Source organism: Triplophysa dalaica, chromosome 5 (genome assembly GCF_015846415.1).
Source record: "Triplophysa dalaica isolate WHDGS20190420 chromosome 5, ASM1584641v1, whole genome shotgun sequence".
NCBI lineage: Eukaryota > Metazoa > Chordata > Actinopteri > Cypriniformes > Nemacheilidae > Triplophysa > Triplophysa dalaica.
This window is the reverse complement of record NC_079546.1, coordinates 6,407,916-6,432,165: the sequence shown is the minus strand read 5'-3', so window position 1 is coordinate 6,432,165 and position 24,250 is coordinate 6,407,916. Positions and strand designations below refer to the sequence as shown.

Below are 24,250 nucleotides of genomic sequence, written 5' to 3'. Positions count from 1 at the left end.
TGCAGCAAACCGACGCACAGGTTCGTTGGGATGCACTGCCGTCATACGGAGAATGTACGTATCGCTAGGTTTTATATTCTACTCTATATCTTATATACTTCGTTTCAACTTGCAATCATTTTTACCTTATTATTTATCAGAGATGTTTATGCATTTAAATGGATAAAATTTCATTGATTTCTTATTACAAAATTTCAATAGTTTAAAAAGTAAACAATCATACAGTCTTCAGATTATATATGTGCAACTTTATTACAGCAATTATTTTTTACTGTTATATATTTTTTAATATATTTTTGGATTATTCATGTCATGATATCATATATATATATATACTGTTTATATATTGTAGATGTGTGCAGACAGTGTGTAGTGCACATGAATGTCCAGGGATTTCAACCTCCGATTTGTCACTAGAGGGGGCTTTTGGCCGAACTAGAGATTCATGTTATGATGACCGGCATTCTGCTCAGTGTCATTATAGAAAAGTGTCATGATAGGTCAAAAACAGGTCAAGTCTTTTATTATAATAGAAACACATACAAAGTGTGCTGTGTGCCTCAGAAGTGGATTGCTGTCCGTCAAAATAAAGGGCTATGTTTTGATGGACAGTTTGTAATATCAAACAAGACTGTTGATGTCTCAGCATATGTGACCCACATTTGAATTCTGTGACTGACAGTCCGTAAAAGTCAGATAGCCAATGGCAACATGACTGACATGCTGATTTGTGAAACAAGCTATAAATCCAAAAATAAAAGTACAGTTGTCTCATATCAAAGCTCTCTCTTGTTGGAAAATGACAGCGCACCTGATTCTGTGACATGTTCTGGTGAAATGGTAAAGTTCAGATGGAAGCTCTGGCCCTGGGCTAAGAGTGAACTCTATTCTAACTGCAGGCTTTTATGCGAAGAGTAACTCGTCCTTTCGTGCAGAGGGAAAATCACAGACAAGACAGAACTCCCATCCAGGATTGTAGACAATCGTAGATTCGATTATGTCGTAAAATATTTATTTATGCAAGCACGTGCAGTATTTGCTCCATCCAAATCTATCTGTCCATCCAAAAACAGTTAGTGTCAAAAGACTTCTGTAGTTTAAGATAGTTTAAAGTTCCGGTGTATGAAATTTAGTTTTGAAGACATAGTTTTGTATATTAAATTGCAATGCTGTCAATAGATCCCCCAAGAAATACAAACAACACCTTTAAGTTGTTTAATGTTTAGTTTACATGTTTGTTGTCGGAAATGTGCTTGGAACACTGTTTCAAGATAATAAATAATAAATACAGTAAACATGACTTTTCTGCTGGAAAAAAAACTAGTTTTATTATAAGTTGGTGTTTTTAGCTCATTCAGTGAAATTTCATTTTGCTTTGCAAATGATACAGATAGAATTTAAAGCCAGTACAAATATGAATAAGATGAATTTACAGTACATTTTGCAATAGAAAAACAAAGCACTTAGTTAATGCAGAATATGACTGATGAAAATTTTCTGTTGCAAAAGCAAGTCCCCCCGATCCTCCTGCATATTGTATGTCTGTTTTGTTAATTGTAGAAATGAATTGATTTGGAGTGCTATATGGTGAACCATTTACAAAAAGTATATCCTTCTGGATATGGCTTTGAAGATGAGTTGTAGGGAGTCTTAATTGATGGCATCAAACATGCTTGATAAGTGAAAACCAACAGAGTTTCTGTCCATTGCGCGCTGTCTGTGTGAACGGATGAAAAAACAATGTTTTCCCCTAACAGTCGTGCTCCGGTACGATCCTGCACTTAAGGATCTTTAGATAGTTCTGGACTTTGTTAGAGTCACGACGAAAGCAGTAGAGGAGTTCGTAGTCGCTCATGGCTTCTTCGCTTTCAGACACAGGAAGCATTGCTTCCCGTGAGGATAGGGCTGGGACGGAATTACCCAGCATTCCTAGCACCCTCATCTGGGAGAGTGGTAGAGACAGAGAGAAGAAAATTAGTATGTTGTTGAAGTGACAACAGCACAAACGCAGCCATGCAATCACAAACTCCTATCTGTGAAATGTTTGATTCTGATTGGTCAATCATGGCTTTAAACAGTAAATTATAACGCAAAATATGTATTTACAAATGCAAGCACAGTATTTGCTCCATCCAAATCTGTCTGTCCATCCAAAAATAGTTTTTGTCAAAAGACTTCTGTATTTTAAGATATTTTAAAATACAATTTAGCAGCATCTAGTGGTGAGAATGTGAATTGCAACCAACGGCTCACTCCACCTCTCCCCCTACATTTCTAAGCATTGTGTTGGCTGACACAGAACTAAGATGTCGTCATATTTACGCATCTTTACCGAAGGAGAGAATGTATATACGACCATGCAAGGGGACCTGCGGTGTATGTAGATAGAAATGTCTCACTTTAAGGTGATAAAAACATATCTTGATAGTATAATCTGTTAATAATCTAAACTATTGTCCATGTGTCAGAAACATTCTGGAACTGCCTTAAAGTGTCAGTCTTTGAAATAGAAACCTATATTGCGGAAACAGTTACTGTTGTTACTGACACTGGTCAAAACGGCCCAGGTGGGGACTGATATTTTTTAACCAAAAAGTGTCAAACATTTGATAGGTGACTAGCAGCTAATGGCTGAAGCAAACAATGATGGAACAATAACAAATTAGATTGTTGAAATGGGTAAGATAATAAACCACCTTTTCAGCTATTTTCTCTACTCCTTTCCTCAGCTCGTGAGCCATGTCACCCATCTCCAGGGCTTTGTTGCTGCTGAAGCTGTTGAAATCTTGTTGATGAGCCATGCTTTGATGGAGCTGGAACAAAGGGTCCCTCCATGCCATCAGCAATTTTAGAATCACTTCTGTCAACTCCTCACGCTAAGACATGAGAGTTACGCAGTTAAGTGAATTATGAACTGAGTTACAAAGTTTATAAACATTGAGATAGTTCTCAATTGTAAATGCATTTTTCTCAGACAAACAGGCTTTAGGGTTTTAGCAGTTTCTTGGTAGGCCTACTTAATTTAGCGGATGTGATTTTAAGAATGCTGCTCTTATTGAAAGTGCAGTCCCATGAGGTAGGCTGCAGTTAAGTGCCAAGCTCAAGACCACAGGTGATACGATAACAGGGTATCAGAAAACACGGTCTGTTAATGACAAGCAATGACGGTAGAGTAAAAGGACCTCCGATACCTCAGAGACAGCATGAACAAAGTCTGAGTCAGAGTGTTTGTTTTCAGAGGAGGAGAGAGGGAGTTAAAGTGATGGTTCACCCAAAATTGAAAATATTGTCATCATTTATTTACCCTCTTGTCATTTCAATACTGTCTGACATTCTTTATTTTACACAAAAGAAGATATTATGAAGAGTGTTGGTAACCAAACATCAGCGGCACCCATTCACTTCTAATGTATAGACACAAAACCAATGCAGGTCATGGGTACCGCTACTTTTCGGTTACCAACATTCTTCTTAATTTCTTCTTTTGTGTTTCGCAGAAGAAAGAAAGTCATACCGGTTTGAAATGACAAAAGGGTAAATAAATAATGACAGAATTTTCATTTTTGGGTAAACTATCCCTTTAATGAAGATGTTATACTCACTGCTAGTTTTTGTGCATTTTCTTTGCCATTTGGAGTCAGTATATTAGATGTGTGACATTTGCGATAAATCTTCCCTATATGGTTTTTGCTGGGCAGGAAATACTGTTCCTTTAAGAAAATACAGAGGAACACAATATGATGTGAAAGCAAAAGGTTTCCAAAAAACTTAAATGTTGTTCTGCAACATCTCATACACATCTCAAAGTAACATTCCTCTCTTATCAAGATATACAAATATAATTAAATTTGAGTAAAAAATAATGTAATTTCCCTAATTTAATTGCAAATACATGTACAGTAGACATTATTTATGACGATGCTATCTATAAGCAGAATGATAAATGTTTAATACATCAAAAATGCATTCTTGCATCATAAGACTTAGATATCATTTATTTCACTCCAGCAAACCTGTCCTTATTTATGCCAGTAACATTGCATTCAATTGTTCTGCAACTTCTATTACATTTACAATAGCTGTTGAATAAGAACAATTGCTAGTTCTCTAGACAGATGGGACTTACAAACTCTGAATGCAGATCGTTGGAGACGCTGTGCATTCTGGCAGAGTGCTGAATGACCCTGTCGAAGAGATCTGCCAGAGATGGAACGTGGCACGCTGTTGGCCCATGCGTGCAGATGGGTGCGGAGCCCACGCGCCCGTGAGGATCCAGGCACAACAGTGCTACAAGCAGCACGGTCACTGCCGTGAGACACCAAACCCAGAAAGAGTGAAACAGAGAGAGAGAGAGAGAGAAAGACAGAGAGTTAGGAAAATGAATCATGGAAAATTTGAGCTTCTCTTTGATGTCCAGCATTAAAAAAAATCAAGAAGTGTACAATCCACAAATTAAGTAAGAGATGATAGGTTAAATTGCAACTTGAGCTGCTAGCAAGTCCTCTCAAATAAGATGCTCTTTCGCTTCCTACAAATACCTTGCTTCAAGCTCCTGGTCATTCTGAGAGGAGGAGAGAGGTTATGGAAAAAGCAGGGGGTCGGACTGCTATTTAAAGTGTCCTGAGTTTAAGGCGAGAGGGGGTCGGTAGGTGCAGTTGGATGAATCTGCCCATTAAAGAGAAGGATAGCAAGAAAGGGGCGGGCTGGAAAGGTATGCGTGCACAGTTGCGTGATTGTCAGAGTCTATCGAGTGCGTTCCTTCAATCAGAAAGTGACTAATGCCCCTTCCTCCCCGACTCCCTGTAGGCTTCCTGCTTAGGTTTCGTGTCATTTTGATATGCTCAACATCGCCCAAACCTCAAATGAATTGTGATTAAAATATTAGAGGGATGAGTAGTTTTGCTCATTTGGAAGATTAGCCTTTTTAATGCAAAATTGTTAATACATTGTTAAGTGGTGGTTTAGAGTCATTAAAATGAGAAAGATTGAAATAGATGCTATGGCATCAGTCCTATTTGTTTGTGCCACATTTTTTACTTTATTACACGCATTTTGTCTGAATATTTTAAAGCAAACATTAACTTTTGATGGTGTGTGCTGAGCCCATGTGATTTCGCTTTAACAGTGAAACCAACTTGAAGCTCATGAGTATTTCACAAGGCACTATTTTGATCAGTTATTCAAACCAATCAACCAACCCGAGGTGGTGTTTGTTGGGTCATTGTTGCATAACCACATCATTTTCTACCTCAGCATTTTTGCTTAACCCTATATGGGAGTGTTTAAAAACCCATCTTTGCTATTTCTTTATTATTTGTTGAGTATAAACTGATGATAAATGCTACAAATGTCTGGTTTAACTTGACAAACCCATGCCCTTAAAATAATTAGCACATTGGATGATTTTAAATCAAAGTTTTGGATGTTGGTCATTAACATCCATTGGCGACCAATATGATCACCTGGGCTTCACCTCTATGATGTTGCTTTACAATTAAATCAGAAACCCAATCTTATATCAGTGTTTAGGAATGACCCCAGGGACTATATCGGGAAGAGACACTCATCTACTAAAACCACAGAGTTTTCTTGGTTAACTGTAAAATACTATAATGTTGGTGTTTTTATGATTTTGCATGTCTTCATGTTGCATTTGCTGAACTAGTGAGGTCTCGCGACAAACCTCTTGACCTCAGACATTTGTTTTGTGTACACGTGTGTGTCTGAGAGTGCGATTGGTTGTTCAGTACCAAATGCTGTGACGAAGACTACACGCACCTCACCGTCAGGGCACGATTTGTTTGGCTAGATGACAGGTCGACGTTAGGCTGGCCGCGACTTTGACGTCAGCCAGCTGGATGTGGGTCAAACACTGTCAAGAGGAAAATATTTTTAGACAGAAAGTCTTACAAACTGTCACAAAAAACACCACGTTTTCCTCTTAAATGTTGACAGATAAAAATGGAAAATTGACACAGTGACACCTCAAATGAGAAATTGCTTGAAACAAGCTGACAGAGGTGATAGGGACAGGGGACCCAAAAAAGCTAGAATATTATACATTTCTCTAAAAAGTTCTTGCCTGTATTTCATGTGTAAAATCGCTTGTGTGATGGGTGGAGTAAAAAAAAAATACAATTTAAATACTAAAAATAATACGCATAATATCTCAAAAATTGAGATGGCATTCACTATACTCTAGTTTAATTTTGTTTGCAGCCAAGTGCCCACATTCACAATATACGTATACCATGCACAAATCAATGAAGGCTTGCTTTTTATAGATGGATATGTTGGAGAACAGGGAAAGCAAACAGGTGAAGAAAGAGTCAAACAGAATGAAGAGGTCATGTTAGAGGTTGGTAGAAATGATCAAGAACAAAGTGAACTTTTTCTAGTGTTTTCATAGCTAAAACCATATTTCCCAGCATCCACAATTCATTAGTTTTTCAGAAAATGTTTTCTTAAACAACAAGCATTACCCAAACATTTTCCAAAACATCCCAAAGTAACATTTTGTCCATTTTCAGAGAGTAGTCATGTATGGTTTACCATAAGTCAGTCGTGTGGAGAGAACATTTGCACATTATTGACTTAGGCTATACTGTACATGCAATGTTATGATATAATTCAAACTTTTTGAAACTGCAAATACCGTCTATTTAACAACACTTTAGTGTGTCTACAGGAAACGTTGAACTCGTGATACTGTATGTTCTTTTTGAAGCTTGAAGAGGAACTTCTTAACTACTTTTTTACTGTAGATAGATAAATAGAAAATCAGTTTGGATCTACTTGAGTTAATATACAGTAAATGTCTATTCTATTGTGAATCAATACTGGTATCACAATGGTGTTTTGGTGTATAAGTCAAAAGTTTATTACAAAGATAAAAAAATGTGCAAGAAATTGGATTGCAGATGTATGAATGAAATGATCAGATCAGGACCATGGATAGCAACCTCATGTCAATTGTAACCAAACCTTTTTCTTTAAAAGAAGTGCATGATACACACACATGGGAATTACTATACATTTTAGCAGTTTTAATAGACATGGCTTGATCTCCTCTGGGTGATGACTGGAGTTATAAATGTGTTAAATGGAAGGCCACAGTTGCACACTTCTGAAGACCTCAAAACAAATAAGCAATTCATTGCTAATGAATGAATTGTGGTGAGTAATAATAAGTTCTACCTTCTCCGAATGAATCGGAGTTCTTATTTCTTATTTCACTTAAAAATAATATTGTGAATCATATCCTGTGGCTTTGAAGAAGTATGTACCAGATAATTGATTTTAAACCTAAATACACATGGAGATGCCCAAATGCTTGTTCAAGTATACTGTGTAGTCAATTTATATACATTGAACAAGCAAAGCAAATGTGCTCTACAACCTTTTAATTGGAGCGCGTTCAACCTTTTTTAATTGGAGCACTTTCAAGATCTTTTTTCCCATAAATCCCTGGGTAAACACTTTGGTCTTGCTTGTATCCGGGTTGTTGGACCATGAAAAACCTGGACTTGGATATTTACCAAAAACATCGCTGGTCAGCCTCACCTACACCATCCTTAAATAGAGTGATGAATAAGTTTGACCTGAAATAAATACAATTAGCTGTGAATCTTGTTTAAAAAAATTACATTCAATTAAATTATAAAATGAAACCATACCTTTTTGTGAAAACATTTGTGTTGAATCTTGTTTTTCTTTTTTATGAAATCCGCCATGACGAGACTAAAATGCAAGTTGCTCTGGGAATTGTTTGGCCTTGTTAGTCTGACATTTTCTTAACCCAGAAAGGTTTTGATTGGACAGTGCAGTGTAACCTGCTGTCCACTGAGTTCAGATTTATTTGGAAACAATGCCTTTTGGAAATGTCCATGGTGAGGACAGTAGTCCTGCGTTTGTACGAATTTGTAGCAGGCGGCAAAGTTTTAAACAGCATCCGTCTGGTTCAGCAGTCTCATACAGTATGAAACCAGTGGTCTGTAAAAACAAAGTTGTGAAGCAGCCTCAAGGTGTACATTCCTAAGAATCTAATGGAGAATGTGGAAAACGGGGTTTATGTTAACAAAGTAGTTAACAAAGCAGCCTCATGTTGCTGAATCACTAAATCACGTTGTTGTGCCGGACCTTTGACCACTCGCATGGATTGTTGAGATGTTGTACAGTGCATTGATCTAAACAAACACGGACAGGAGGGTTGGAGTGAGTATACAGTTCATCATTACAGCTGTGCAGGCAATTATAATATAAAAATGTTATAATATAATGAAAATGTGGGCAAATTAATCATGTTCGACTTTGATAGCCAGTTCTAAATCAATCCTTGTCTTATTTCCTTGTTCCATGTCTGTTCTGTCTTGTGTGGGTGCATGTTTTGCCAAGGTTTTATTGGACATTGGGTCACAAATTGATAAATAGGCCATTGCTTTTTGTCATGTCCTGTACATCATATATCAAAGTGAGTTCATTCATCAGGGAATATGGCTAGGGATATTATAGGCAAAGGATAGTGAAAACTGAAGGCTGTGTTTTGCCACTAGATGGCAGAAGTGCATGCCAAAATAATCTCCGATTTCACGTACGAGGACGTGGTGGGGCTGATGGTGGAAACGCAACAACAGATATATAAACTAAGATGCTGAATAGACACGGATTAACCAAAACATTCAAACATTAAAATTATACAATGGAAAATGTATTGTTTTAGATTACCAAAAACTACAAAGAGCCACCAATTTGCTGAAATATTAACGTGACCATGTAAATTTAACATGAATATCACCAGAAAGAAATGGCATAGCTTGTACATATCAATGAAACACTTGTGGGTTGGGTTAATTTTTGCACTGATTTAATTTAATTTTATTATAATCATCATATATTTTATCATATTATATTGCCTGTCCTTTTTTGCTGAACAGAACAGAACAGGGGAACTTTTTTGAGGGGGAGGGCAAGGTTGTGATTTATTAGTCCACGAAGAAATTTGGACTGGAACATCTCTATAGACCATCCCTGTTATATCTTCACTGGGCCTGAAATCCAGAGTCCCCCACTATTACACTTGTGGCTCAGATAAGCGTTTTCAGGAGGCTCTTGGAGAGCATTGTGCCCCCACAGATTTTGGAGTGCCGGAATGTTTGGTGAAGTGTAGACAGTTCTTTGGTTGAAAGGTGGCTTGCTGCATAAAAAAACTTAAAGCAGTCAGTGTGTGAATTGTGGTGTTGAGATAGTATTGTGCTGATTTATTTAAAAGCGGGCAACCTGTGGAACTCTCAGCATTTATAGTCTGGCTTTCGCAAAGTTTTCGAAGTTTTAATTATAAAGTTAGCATTTCATATAAAATGGTCCAAAAACAAACCCTGTTTTTGCTAATGAAAAACGTTTTTTATACTATTATGTACAATATTCTACATATTTTATAATTTTAAAAGAAGTCTGTTTTTGCTTATATCTCTACTGTATGTAATAATATGTGTTTTCTGTAAATTTGCTTTATAACACTCCAAAATTGCATTGTGATTGCAATGGTGCTATTGCAATAGAAATAAATATGCATTTAATTGAATTGCTGAATTGAATAGCATAACAACTTATGATGCTTATGCAAACCCCAAACAGCTGCACATATTGGAGATGATAAAACTGTATTGACCGTTGACTGAAACACTTTTAATGTTGTGCCTGAGATGATATCATCCACAGCTATCTATCTCTCTGTGCATTGCTTTTAAAGCTGTATCTCGCTAACTGGTGCCCAGAGCTGTCATCGTGCAACCTGAAAAATGCACACTAATAATATCCAGACTTCCTCTCTCTCAAAATGTTCTGCTCTTCCCACCGCACTGTTTTCTAATGTATGTGTGTTAACATAAATAGCATGCATATTGCTATGGTGTTTTCATGAATAAATTACTGTGGGATTATTAAATCAGATTTATAAATTTGCCATCCAAGTAATTCATTAATTATACATCAGTTATCACTGCTGTGTCGCACACGCATGCACGCACACACACGCATGCGCACATGCACACAAACATTATGGAAAGGGTTCCTTCACATGTGGTGTGTTGCAACTGCGCTAACATAACAGATGCACCTGTGATATTTTCAGAGCGTCATCCCTTTTAACAGAGCCATGCTACATTTATCAAAGCAGCAGTTATTGGGGTTAGGCCTGGCATACCGTCTATTTAATAATAATTGCTGAATGCATGTCCTGTTTGATTGGATCTGCAATTTTTTAATTCTGGCTCAGATGACCTTCTTGTTTGACCCCTCTCCATATGCAAATGTGCTAGAGATGCCATGGCAACGTGTCTTACTTTTAAAGGGTTGTTGTAACACTGGATCTCTTGGCAACAAAATTTTGTAGAAGAATATTTGATCAGTTAATCTCTATTGATAACATGAGTTATTTTAGATTGTTAACATTATAGGGAGCAGTTAAATCAAAGTAGCACGTTCACTGGAGCGAGACGCATTTGCGAAGGCTGTTATCATGCAAATGATAATAAAGGGATGTAGACTAAACAAATGGTTTAAACAGCGATCGGTTGAAAGCCTTAGGTGTTTTATTCAAGTAATATTTTTGAACGGCCTTCATTAAAAATCTATATTAAGCTTCGTTTAACACATATTAGATGTACATTCACATTTGGGTACAGTTGATGTTGATGGGAAAGTTCACCCAAAAATGAAACACAAAGGAAGATATTTGGAAGAATGTCAGTCACCAAACAGATCTCATCCCCCATTACTGTCACAGTAGGGGAATGAATACCATGGAAGTTAATGGGGGATGAGATTTCTTTGGTAACTGATATTCTTCCAAATATCTTCCTTTGTGTTCAGCAGAAAAACGAAGTTTATACAGGTTTGGAACAATCTGAGCATTTTTGTGTGAACTATCCCTTTAAGACAGAGAGTTTTGATAAATTACCCTTATAGAAAAAACACACAAATGATATGTTTCACATGTTGTACCTTTGATTTAACAGGGGAATTTATATGGGTCTTTTTTGACCAATTAGAGTGGCTTTTCTGTAAATGCAAACATGTTTGTAACTGGACCTTTCATCGGGAACCACTACAAATCTCCTATGAAAAAAAATATGAACTATTACTAAATGTTTTACATTGTTTTTACTTTAGATGGTAGATAAATAAAAAAAGAATGTACACCCGATTACCAGCAGGCGGCAGGATTGACATCATGCAGGTGCGTGCGCTCACACTCTATCTGGCCGAAACGGAGGACGGACGCACCTGCTTCTCTCCCACTAACCGTTTCTTCACAAGGGACACCGCGATCTTCACAAGCAGAATTTGTCTACCACATGGAGTTTTTCATCTGGTCTTCTATCTCAGTCCACATTTGCTGAAGTTTTCGCAAGTGTAAATAAAGATATGATGATGCGTTTCGTGAAGGTGTATCACTGACGCGCATCTCGCTCAGTCTCCGGCAGGATCATAATGATGGAATAGGCGTTTCTCTTTCTTCTCCTCCACAATGGGATTATTTCAACTTTGTTTAGCGTTTTGCACCGTCGGAGTTTTGCATGGTAAGAACAGTATTTGTCAAGTATCCATAAATGTAAACAGCCAACATGGACCAATGGAAATGGGTGCTTGATGTTTTCTTAATGGTTGACACTTTACATTTGCACTGTTCGTCAATGCACTTACATACGTGAATATCGAACATATATTTTTACACATAAACTTGTTTAAAGTAACTTGTTTTAGTGCAGATTATGTGTGTAATAATTTGATTGGGTTTTCAAAGTAATAAATTATAGTCAGGTCTTTTGAATTTATTGAATGGTAACAATAGGTAAAGTGCCATTTCTATGTTTTTATTTCAGAAGCTTCTAACACAATGTGATCCACTTGTTTTCATTCCTGTACGATTAAATTGTTTTTATTTATTTATTTTATCAGAAATTGTTGGTTCTCATGTTTACATTCCTTATGTTCAGGTTTCGGGGTTGACCCAGCATTACATGTGGACGTCTTCCAGGAGTTTGATGGATTGAGGTCAAGTGCTGGAGTTTCCCAAGTGGAGGGTTTCCACAATGAGAGCCGAGCTTATCTTTTTGAAGGTACGACTGAATGACATTGAAAACTTTTTCAAACTATGTGGTTCTTTGCTTATGTTTTCTGATCTGAGTGTAATTGACATGAGAGCAGTTTTCCAGTGCGCAGCACTCACTTTGAACCTCATCAATTTCGAAAAAAGTCCATTGTAAACATCTGGCGAGAGATAACAGCCAAGCAGCAAGGCGGACAGCTGTTTTAGAACGGCATGATTCCAGATCCCACTTAATCTCTCATGAAAAATGGATCAACCCAGGAGTGAAGCATCAATCCCAGGAGTAAAAATGCCTCTGTCTTGTTCAGCAATTCTTTCCCTTTAAAGAATTGTCATCCTATTGAGTAGATGCAGTTAATGAAGACAGTGAATAGACAAGGGAAAACCATCTGGCTCCGCTTTGAAAGCCAGGAAGATGGTTTAGGACTTGTTTATCATATATTCTGATAAACAAGATCTTATTTGTGTTTTGAAGCATTTTCTCTATTCTATTCTCCAATTTATTCTGTTGTTTACGTCTTTTCTTTGCATTTGGAGGACATCTGCAGATCTGTCTATAACTCAGTCTGCCTCCTTGCTGATTTGTGGGTAGTATATCATTCAGATTGACAGCCCCCATTTGAGGTTAAGCGCCTCGCTCAAGGGCACAATGGCGATGGTCATTCTCTGCTTTCTACCTTCTGCACCTTTGGATGAACCACCAGCCTTTAAGTTATCTATTATTTGAGTACTACACTGTAACTAATCCCGGGATTTATAATGGCGGTTTTTACATGCGCGGTAACGCTCTGGGTTTACTGTAAGAATGCATTTTAGTGTCATCGCTTATGCTCCACAGTTTGAATGGTTTTGAGATAGAGTTCTGCATGAGGGAATGCAATCCAATACATTCACTAGTGTTGTATGTGTGTGTCCAGCCATATAGACGTACAAACCTGCTGCAGAAGGTAAATGGGTACATGGGTCGAAAATCTGACACGGCTGGTTTTAACAGGCGCATTTGATAAACAGCGATGCAACAGTCCTTTTTTAGTTAATTCTGGCGGGTGGCACCTCAACGGCGATAATGCCAGTGGGATTGGGGATCTAAGAGACAGGCTTCAATACAAGGTCATAAATGTGCAGAATGCAGATGAGAAACCTCTCAATGTCCGACGATGACATATTCACAGTGCTTTATAGAAAGGAGGGGGGAGGAGACAGGAGTAGAGAGTGGTAACAAATAATTCAAGGCCAAAGACACAACAGATCCATTTTAACTTGACTGTGGAATTCGAATATACACATTTGTGTATCTGCGAGTCTGAATGTGAATTTACTTCACTAAAAAAACTGAATTAAAGGTTCACCGGGAAATAACAAAAATATTAAACATTTTACTCTTCCAATAACCTGTATCCTGAATTTGGTAAGAATTTCTACAGAAATTCTTTGAGCATTTTGAATCAAAGGATTTTATGGATGGACTTTAATAAACAAATAGATGAAGCAGAGCAGAGGCAATACACAATAATATAGAGAGAATATTTGTCCTCTTCAATCTTCCTGCTCATTCATCAGCTATCTGAGCGTGCAACAGCCAAGTGGGACACCGGCTAAATGTTTCTCCTGTGCATGGAGGCTGTCTGGACCAGACATTTACGTCACTCATCCTACATTCCCCAGCTGAGCTTCCATGTGTCAACACTGTCTCTGCAGTATGATGACTGTACAGTCATTTTTACATTATTGCAAGTCTAAGGCGCAGATAGGACACCCACAGTCTACCAAGAGGTAATCGGATTGGCTACGCAAATTTAGCAAGTAAGGGCACAGATTCTTTTAATGGGTCTCCACACATTATTTGCAATTTCACAGGATCTTGTCTGTAAAAACATTGTATTAAAATAATATTTAAGATGGAAAAGTGATAAACTTGTGCCCAAATACACACTTTATATTTGTAACGGTATCATAAAATAGTTAACTCTGTTAACTCTGAAAATTTTGCAGCAATGATGGTTCATTTAGAGCAAAATGCATAAATATTGACTGTGATATTGAATTTCATCAAAACGCTTTAAAATATTTTTTCAGCTACAGTGTAGACTGTTTCATCTTAACAACATAAACAAACGTTACTGGGCATGCGCACTTTTGTGTCCCGAACTGATCTTCCAGTACACATTCACAAACAATAGTGTGCCTGTAGAAGATTTCTGATAACAATCAAAAGAAACCGAGAAGAACCGCTACTTGACTAAACTTGTCTTTCCAATATTTTTAATATAGCCTGCGATTCCAAGCTTAACCGCTAGATGTCAATGTACATACGGTTTGTTTAAATGCGGCCCAACTACAGGACCCATTCAACAATTTGTTACTTAAAAAAATGAACATACAACAGAATTAAACCAATCGTTTATTTAATAGAATTATTAACATAAATGTAATAATATAAATTAAATATAAATATTATTAGACACTGGCCAAACACACACCAGGAGGTTAATTGGGGGCCAGGCGCACGCGCGTCCGATAAAATGGTATATATCACTCAACCATACCTTTAGCCCAATAGTAGAACTGGGTTTCCTAATGCAATGTTCATTTAAGATAAGACACTTGTTCATTTTGTCATTATAATGGCCCGTGTTGTAAATTAGTTTGTTATGGTTGAAATTTTAATTAAGATATGTTGCAATGATGTTAGGACACGTTTTAAGTGCTTGCATCATGAGTAACTTTGCTTATAAACAATTTAAGTATTTCTTTCATGTAGTTGCTCATTCGGTTTGTGTTATGAATACACCCTTTAGAAAAACTTGCACCTTACTTTTAAGGTTTTAATTGAAACTTTCTCCGAGCAATCAAGTGTCATTACCATCATGCTGTGTTTATTTGGCCCCCAGGAGCCCGATTCTCATTTATTGGTTATTGGAGTTATGGGTTCTCTTGGGGCGTAGCTGCTGTTGTTTTAGATAATTTAGGATGTTTGATTACAGATTTAAAGCAGGAGTTTACTGGCCTGAAAATGATGGCAGTTCTCAGAAAAGTAGTCTTTTTGTATTTACACAAAGTACAAAAAATAGGTAATAGTGATTGGCTACTCCTTAGTATAAAGTTGTTATCTGTAATTGCTTCAGCATTATCATGTTTTCTCTCTGCCTTCCCCGGATTAATGTGCAGTTAAAACTGAACCATAACATCTTATTTGTTTGAGCTTTGCAACAAATTGCAGTTTGGCTTAAATGTCCAGTTCTAAAGTAGTAAAAACATAACACTTCATTATGAAAGGTCTTAATGCACCTCTGAAGAAATAGTTATGTATATTGCATTGCAATCTGTCAATAAATCCTCCAAAAAATGACATGTTGGACTATTACCTAATGACGTTACAGGGGGGCGGAACCTCTTTGTGGAAGAACGGAAGACAGTGGGATTGTTTTGGAAACCTATTTAAAAAAGAGAATTTTCCAATTCCCTTTGATGGCACTAATACTCAATTCAATTCAAGTTTATTTATATAGCGCTTTTCACAATGTGTATTGTTTCAAACCAGCTTTACAGGGGCAAACAGGAAAAAAGAAAAGTTAAAACACAGCACAGTGCATGGTATTTATACAACGAGTAAGTTCATTCTAATAAATAACATCTAATTTCTAAATACATAAATAAATGAATGAAAGTGGCTTATAGCACAATGAAAGTGACTAATAGCACAGAATTACACCGCACACCTTCAATTGCTTTTGGTATGAACGATTCTAAAACAACTAATTCATCCTTAAATGTTGTGCATTGATCTCGCTCATCTTAATCTATGCAAGAGCATGACCAAAAACTAATTGCTGTTACTTCAGCGTCATTTCCAAGTCGACAGCCATCAGCCGTTATCAACTTTTAGCCTTTGATATACAGCACATTAACACATCCCTTAATGACGTATGGAGTAGAGGGAAAACACATCACAGAGGAGATGTCAATTCAGCGGGAATTAACCGGAGAGGTTTTCCTGCTGATTTCCCAAAGGATTTTAATGCTGATATTTATGTGCTGTCCTGGAATGTTCCAGATCAAAGGGGCGGTGGTGTTTCCTCCGCGGATGGCAGAGGTTACCTGGGTTATGTTCAGCTCTCTGTCGTACAGTGCGTTTGATTAATGAAGGCTGTGAAACTCCGCCTCCTTCCTGGCGTACAATAGGCTCGCTGCTACAGCTTACAACTCCCCTGTGGTTTACCTGACAATAGCTGAAGAACATTAGCGCTCAATGGTTCTCCTGAATGTGTGTGTGTGTATGTCTTAACGTATGTGTGAGCACAGGAGTTCCAGACCCAGATTTTTCTAATGTTTTGACAATACTGATATTCAAGCCCTTTGGAGACAGCCAACTTTCTGCACACCGCTCTCCTTAAGCGCCTCTTCAAAGTTTTTCCTCTTATTTCTCCATCCATTCCTACTCTCATAAAATGCACCAAACTATATAAAAGTACAGCATCTTATTTTCTGAAAGGTCTGAATCTCAAAATACCACCAGTTCATTAAGCAGGTGATGTTTTTTACCCGGGGCCAGTTAAGCTGATATAATAGTGTTATCTCTATCTGGAATTGTAATTATTGCCGCATTTATAGAGGAAAGGATTTTTATTGCAGGGTGATTCATCTCGCCCTCACACGTAACAAAAGACTTAAGGTGTGTTTTTGTGGAGGCGTACATGCAACGTTGTTGTTGAAACATAGATAGCATCGCATCATGTAATGGCCCATGTGGACATTGTTCAAGAGTGCTATTGTTTAACCATTATTTGTGGCAATTAAAACATTTTCTCCTGCAAAACAAAAAATATTTTGAAGAATGTTGTAAACCAAACGACGGCTGCATCTATTCACTAAGATCTATTGTATGGACACAAATCCCGTGCTTTGTCAATGTGTGCCGCCATTGTTCGGTTACCAAAATTCTTCAAAATATATTTTGTGTTCTGCAGAAAAAAAGTCACACAGGTTTAAAAGAGTAAATGATGACCGAATTTTCATTTTGGATGAACTTTCACTGACATGACGTAAGAATAAAGTTGTTAAATATTGAGGTCATGTAGCAAATTGAAATGTGCCTTCTATAAATACAAGTTTTTGTGTGTATAAAGAAAACAGATTATGTTTATAAATGTGATGGTGAGTGTGTTGGTTGATTCAGAAAATATTAGGGCATATTTTACTGAAGGCATATTTATTCAAAGTCATTCAGTTCAAACAATTAGCACTAATTGACAGTGTCCATGCTTTGGGGATTCACACATCGTAACTCAAATAAGCCACTTTTATGTTCAAACTGTGACATTGATATTTTGCTCTTCCTTCCATTAGGCTCATTAAGAAATGCGAAAGCTTCCATTAAGGGAGCCGAAAGAATTCTTCAGAAGTTGAGAGGAAGAACAGAGTTTACTGTACTGCTGACCATCAAACAGGAGAAATTCAGCTCGGGAGTGCTGCTGTCTATCCACTATGGAGAACAGAGGTATTGCTGAATCTGAAATTGACCTAAAATCAGAGCTTAGTGAAATGCATCAAGAGATGCAGACTAATGGATTGGAATCCAAATTAAATAGCACCAACTGTTGTAATTATTCATATTTGCAACATTTATGTCCATTCAAGACATATCATATGTGCTTCTTTATAGCTTCCTATCCATGCATATCCATTCTCCAAACCCGCTTGTCCTCTGCAGGGTCACTGGAGGGCTGGAGCATATCCAAGCATCTTTGGCCACAGGCATCATGCATATATATTGTGCATATTTTATTCATATCTTCTGTTGACGTGTGCCTTTGAGAGTCCCCATAATCTGCTGTCCTGTAACATTTCTGATGGGGTGTCCACTGACATTTTCTTAACACAGACTGTATTGATTCTTGCACCTCTTTAAGGTCAGGACACGGCGTCTGGGCCAACAGATTCATGGATCACTGCTCCTCTTCACCTTCATTCAGAAATCGCACATTCCCCCGAGCTCCCTTATTCCCTTCTGCTTTAGCACATTTCAGAATTTAATAACAACTCTTTGGCAGCTTGACCTAATGTCTTAGCTGTGGGAATGTTAGAACTCCCAAAATACATTATGATAGTAGTTGTTTTATAGAGGTTATATTTGGTTTCAATGACTTAACTAAAGCAGCTGGTTCATGATTGTTTTCTTAAATTATTGTATGTGGTCTTTTCTAAGACGAAGGTATAAAATAATGCAGGGTCTAAAAACTTAAAGAAATTGAGGTCACTTTTATGTTTAGCAAGAATTATACTATGTTAGATAAAGTATGAACTGAGCTATGAGAATATCATGTTTATAAACAAGCATATTATTGCTGATCTTTGAATATAACATAAGATGTTTCATTCACCATTTTCCTAAAAAGTTTAGCATTTCAAAAATCGTATCTTGTTATTAAAATTAAAGACGTGTCTGATAATATATTAAAACATTTATACCAATTAAAATTTCATAAAATGTAACATTTAAAGTTAAACAGACATTTATTAAAACAAAATTTACCCACTAAGTTCCAAATATTTTGGGGTGTCTGCGCAGGTTTCTGGAGATAGAGAGCAGCGGTCTTCGCAATGAGATCCGTCTCTTCTTCCAAAGTTCAGACCAGCGGCAGCAGAAAGAGGTTTTCCCCTACAGTCTAGCAGATGGACACTGGCACAAAGTCTCTCTGGCATTCAGTGCCACCCAGTTGGTGCTCCATATTGACTGCAACAGGTAAGCGGCTTGTGAAAAATGACTTGCAGAGATGGATTTGATGCTTTGTGAGGCGTTTATGCAATTTTTGTTTGTGCTCTGTTATCAGAATTTATGAAAGGATTGTGGAGTTGCCATCTATGGACTTTCCCAGAGGAACGAACGTCTGGCTCGGTCAAAGAAACGACGCCCACGGGTTCTTCAGGGTAAAACACATTATTGCACTTCAGAAAATAAAACTTGTAAACCTCCCTTAAATTAAACCCATCGAAACCCATCACTCTTGGAGAACTCCTGTATAACTTTTCATCAGTTACTATGATAAATAGTGGCAGCCAGAAGTAAAGTGTCAGCTATAATAAAGCTCATTTAGACTGCCTGTGGATATTTATTACTCTCTAACTGAGTTCCTGTTTATCTTTCGTACTGACATTCCTCCTCCTCTGTTTTTTAGGGTGTGATGCAGGATGTTCAACTGGTGGTCTTGCCTCACGGATACATCGTCCAGTGTCCAGATCTCAACCGCAGTAAGTTTCACGCTCTTGACCATCATTTTTTTTTTACCTCATAGAAATAGCATTATTGTATGTGAACTTTTATTGCAGCATGTCCCACATGCAATGATTTCCATGGCTTGGTTCAGAAGATTATGGAGCTTCAAGATATTTTGGCTAAAACATCAAACAAGGTGGGTTTGGAGTAGCCTATCTGAATGTAGTTTCAAAGCATTGATTTTTGCTGCTGCTTCAATGTAATGAAAGTTCTTAACGTAATTCATTCATTTTGTGTAATTCGCAACATTCTTCATGTGATCCGAACCCATACTCATCGGACCCTGTAGAGCAGGGCTATTCAAATCTTACCCTGGAGGGCCGGAGCACTGCAGAGTTTTGCTCCAGCCCTGATCAAACACACCTGAGCAAGCTAATCAAGCTGTTCAGTATCGCTAGAAAATCACAGGTGTGCAAGTTTGATCAGGGTTGGATCTAAACTCTGCAGTGCTCCGGCCCTCCAGGGTAAGATTTGAATAGCCCTGCTGTAGAGGATTTCAAGTTCTCACTGTGGTTAAGCATAGCAGTAAATGTAAAATTTAAAGGCATTTGGTGTGTTTTTTTAAATGTTTATATTTGATGTTTGAGTTTTTGTTTGTTTTATAATGTTTTTTGATGTTTTGTATATTATTTTAGTTGAAGAATAGTTCACTTGGCTTATGGACATCTTCTGTGTGAACACATATTTTTATTAAACTGACATTTATTTTATTTAATTATTTGGTTTAGTCTTTATGCATAAAATATTTAGGTTGGATAAACGCTTTGGTTAAGTCATTTTCAAAATCTATGTTATTGCCTTTTCTTTACTTAATGGTGTTTACCCTGCATTCTAGCATTTATTTTTTGCTTGCTCTTCATGTTTTCTGTTGCCTCTTTCTACATTAATTTATCATTCAGTCTGAAACTCTGCTCCCTCATGTCTTCATTGTGCTGTAGTTGACACTCGCAGAAGAGAAGATGAAGTACCTGGATGGCTGTTACTGTGAAAGGACCTGCAACCTGAATGGAGAGATATACAGGGAGGATGATGCCTGGATAGACGGATGCAGAAACTGTACATGCTCGGTAGGCGCATTTTTGACAGGGAGAATATTAATGTGGATTTTTTTCGTTGTGACAGATGTCAGTCTGAAATCTAGTCTTGAGTGGCGTTTACTCCCGTTGTGAATTAATGACAAGGCGACTGATTGTCGTTCATTTTTAAAGATGGCTCTGATATGAGGTGACATGAGCGACAGCAGTAAGTCCCAAGCGTTGAGCTTTATGTAGATAAGCTGTGATGGAATAATGCAACTATACCTTTAGGAGTTAAAATCAAAAACAGGATTGTTTTGTCTTGTTTTCCAGTACAAATTCTAAACATATTTAAATCAAAATACTTTCACTAAAATAGTTACATAGCTACATAAACATATAAAATATATAAATTACGTCATCATTTTTTACCCTGATGCCATTCGAATAAGTATTTTTCATCTCTGCAACACAAAAGAAGATATTTTGAAAAATGTCTCAGTGGTTTTGTGTCCATACAATAGAAGTCGATAAGATCCAATGTTGTTTGGTTACCAATGACCCTTGCAACTATCCCTTTATTTTTTGGTTGTAGAGAATATAGTTTAATGTCTCTGACCCTGTTGTTGGTTAAATTATTTAGGTTTAAACATAAATCCGACAACACTTTTCTAATCTTACAGTATACTACAAAGTTCTTTGAAAATATGTCTGAATATCTCAGGCACCCACAACAACAGATTTAATCACTTTCAATGTGAACCTGTGAAACAGTTTCTTTACAGCTTCTAAGTATCTGTCAACACTCTTGACAGCATGTCAGACTGCGGATTATTCAATTCGACTATATATACATTTGCCATAATGGTATGTCCTTGTGTGTGTTTCACCTCCAGAATGGCACAGTTGAGTGTGAGAGTATTTTCTGCCCACCACCTCAGTGCCCCCCTGACACAGCTCCAATCTACATGCCTGGAGCATGCTGTAAAGAGTGCCAGCGTGAGTATACACAAACACACAGAATGAGGCCAGGCATCTGTAGACATGCATATATTTAACAACTTCTCCCGCTCGTCCCTCTATCTCTGCGTCTTACATTTTCTACCTCATAACTCCATCGTCATGATTCTGTGCCCACGATCAGTCCTCAGACCAAAATCTTTCACAAAATCATGCTGCAGTCTTTATCACAAACTGACCACATCCCTGTGTTGCTTGGTAACCGCTGCCACAAATGTGAATGTCAACACGCTCACCCACAAACAGTCACACGCTTTCCCTGGGATCATAAATTATTCAAGGCCGGTGAGCGGCATGTTGTGTTTGAGCGAACAGGGCTAATGTGCAGGAGCTAATAGCAGTTTGACTGATGACCAGGGCTGTATTTAACACTCCGCTCCGCTGGATTTTATCCAACATGCTGATCTGATCGATGCCTTACGGCTTCTTTCCATTTGAATCTCCACACCCCCCCTCACCCAACAGTCTTTCTGGAACTCAATTATTTGAGTGTTTTGTTCGTTGCTCATTTTTGGTGCTTTGTCTGTTTAAATCTGTCCTTTTTAGCCGTATGTCTGTTCAGGGGAAGAGTGTACGTGGAGGGCGACCGAAAAAGCATCCACGACTCCGAGGGAAACTGCCTGCTGTTCGAATGCAGGGTAAGACACGGTCCGATGTTTATGAGTGCGGATCACATGAATGATGTGTTCACAGGTTGAATTGAATTAACTATTTTTTTGGATTGCAGGAAAGAAGCATGCGAAGAGTTGAAATCTTGTCCTGTCCGGTGCTCAACTGTCCCGAGTCAGAGCAGATCACACTTTCAGACCGCTGTTGCAAAGTGTGCAGAGGTTCGTCTGTTCTGTATGCAGGCTCTCAATTGGATGTTTTTCCCATTTAGTAAAATCCTTATTTAGATTTGTCAGTGGACCCCGCACTTCACTGCCATAAAGGGCAATCGGTTCACTACCGATCAATCAATTACTGATTCTAATATTTTCAGCCAAATTTTAATCTGGATTTCTACACGACATTTGATGGCATAGAAGGCCCTGGGTGCTTTATCTCACATTTCATTTAAATTTAGGATTAAAGTTTCCTGTGGATCTGATTTTTAAACCCTTGTAATTGTAGTGTGATTTGAGTGTTCAGGGGTTTATGCCTAATGTAAATATGTGATAGTTCTGAAAGGTTGAATGTTAGGGCACAGGTCTGACAGTATTATTCTAGCAGGTCCAGGTTCTGTTGTAAGCAGTGTAGAGTGGGAGACAACAGAACCAGATCATCTGCATACAGAAGACATTTGATTTGTGAGTGGTGTAGAGTGAGATCGGGGCTTCAGATCGCTCTAGGGTGGTTGCCAGTTCATTGATGTAAATATTAGACAATGTTGGGCAAAAACTGCAACCCTGTCTCACTCCACGCTCCTGATAAAGATATCTAGATTTTTATGCCTCATTTACTCTCGGTGTACATTAAGGTCCACGGTTTTTCCAGCGTGATATGATCGGATGTGCGTTTTTTTGTAATAATCCTATTTGACTTCTGCTCAGGATATTGTGTGTCGTGATGAAGTCTAAGAGTTGAGCGATTATTAAACTACAGAATAATTTTCGCAGGTTACTACTCACACTAATTCTCTCTCTCTCTCTCTCTCTCTCTCTCTTTCAGGGCACGATTTTTGCACCGAGGATCACGGCCGCAATTGCATTGAGAACTCTGACTGCATTAATCTGGAAGCTGGAGCTTATTGTAGTTGCAAGGAAGGTTACCATCCGCTCCGAGACGACAGCGCCTACTGCCAAGGTACTGATGTGTCCAGGCAAACCTGCACAACTTATCACTGATGCACATCTCTGTCTTCGTTTACTTGCACAGTACGCAAACAAACAACAAAAACTCTAAATCCAACAAAGCTCGCATTTTCCATTGCACCTGCTATCTGACTCTTTACTTTGCTTGCAATGAGATGCTTGTAATGTTCTGTTTTGTGTGACCAAACAACAGGGCTTATTGTGCGGTCCTTGTGTAAATTGTCTGCGAGCACAGATGGAGTTGTTGCCGTTGAAAGCGGTCGACTGGTGATTACTTTGTGTTCAGCGAATGAATATTTCAGCGTGGCTATTATCCATAGGCCTGTAATTAATGCATTGTAAAGCCTGTAGTTCACGCTGTTTGAGCTTCTGTGCACGGGTACGTATGTGAAGGAGGTTTTCTGTGACTAGCTGGATTTTAACAGGCTGCGCCTTTGTCTTAACACTCACAGGGGAATGGGAGATAGATAGCCTTTCCCACACACAACTAATAACTATTTTTAGTTTTAGTTTAGTGATGGTTTGTGTTGCCTGCAAATGTGCTACAGTCAAACAAAGCCGACGGTTTTATTTTCTGCTTTGCACAGACTTTTGTATATCGTGTTGGCTTATTAGTTTGTTTATTGGATTAAACCTCATTTGTTTACACCATTATAGATGCTTTAAGAAATATCATGGTATTCGAGGGCCAGATACACCATAGTTGTTTATTAATAATTGAATCCGAGATTGTTACATTCAGGCCGGCTTCCGATATGAATTTTTTATCCCTTGGCTGAAATACCTCCAGCAATCGGAGGGTTAATGTAGGTTTTGAACACAAAGAAATGAACTGTGAGGAAGATTATATAAAGTGTTATTGAGGAGAAAAGAGTAGGAGGACTGAAGGACGAGCTTGTAACTCTAAAAAGTGCAAAAAAGATCTGAAGGCTGAGAAGTAGGATCTGGAGGAAGACAAGTAGAATAGAAAAGTGAAAAGGTCTAAAGATGTTTTGTGTTTTGCTAGTTTGTTAATGTAGCTGAATTGAACAGAGAACAC

The 24,250-nt window shown here is 37.9% G+C and overlaps 2 protein-coding genes across 2 annotated transcripts in view; one reads left to right on the top strand and one right to left on the bottom strand.

Annotated features, from left to right (window-relative positions):
• Nucleotides 1–1,750: 1,750 nt before the first annotated feature.
• On the bottom strand, nucleotides 1,751–4,560 carry prl2 (prolactin 2). The gene is made up of 5 exons (XM_056748965.1): nucleotides 4,539–4,560; nucleotides 4,127–4,305; nucleotides 3,603–3,710; nucleotides 2,697–2,876; nucleotides 1,751–1,942 (listed from the first exon to the last, which is right to left on the bottom strand). Exons 1-5 carry the CDS (start codon nucleotides 4,558–4,560, stop codon nucleotides 1,751–1,753), a joined length of 681 nt encoding a protein of 226 aa, XP_056604943.1.
• Nucleotides 4,561–11,266: 6,706 nt separating this feature from the next.
• nell2b (neural EGFL like 2b) overlaps nucleotides 11,267–24,250 on the top strand; it is a 31,376-nt gene continuing 18,392 nt past the window's right edge. Inside the window, exons 1-12 of the mRNA XM_056749103.1 lie at nucleotides 11,267–11,579; nucleotides 11,997–12,119; nucleotides 17,456–17,606; nucleotides 18,678–18,851; nucleotides 18,940–19,036; nucleotides 19,285–19,357; nucleotides 19,436–19,518; nucleotides 20,321–20,449; nucleotides 21,295–21,397; nucleotides 21,965–22,056; nucleotides 22,146–22,248; nucleotides 23,069–23,203. Of these exons, the coding sequence (XP_056605081.1) occupies nucleotides 11,528–11,579; nucleotides 11,997–12,119; nucleotides 17,456–17,606; nucleotides 18,678–18,851; nucleotides 18,940–19,036; nucleotides 19,285–19,357; nucleotides 19,436–19,518; nucleotides 20,321–20,449; nucleotides 21,295–21,397; nucleotides 21,965–22,056; nucleotides 22,146–22,248; nucleotides 23,069–23,203 (1,315 nt within the window). The 5' untranslated portion in view covers nucleotides 11,267–11,527. The remainder of the gene's footprint in view (nucleotides 11,580–11,996; nucleotides 12,120–17,455; nucleotides 17,607–18,677; nucleotides 18,852–18,939; nucleotides 19,037–19,284; nucleotides 19,358–19,435; nucleotides 19,519–20,320; nucleotides 20,450–21,294; nucleotides 21,398–21,964; nucleotides 22,057–22,145; nucleotides 22,249–23,068; nucleotides 23,204–24,250) is intronic.

What these genes read in the sequence shown, in the direction of transcription:
- prl2 (XM_056748965.1), bottom strand. Translation starts at nt 4,560, where the DNA reads ATGACCAGGAGCTTGAAGCAAG. An exon ending in GACCAGGAGCTTGAAGCAAG is followed by an intron (nt 4,306 to 4,538) that starts GTATTTGTAGGA and finishes GTCTCACGGCAG; the next exon opens with TGACCGTGCTGCTTGTAGCA. An exon ending in ACGATCTGCATTCAGAGTTT is followed by an intron (nt 3,711 to 4,126) that starts GTAAGTCCCATC and finishes ATTTTCTTAAAG; the next exon opens with GAACAGTATTTCCTGCCCAG.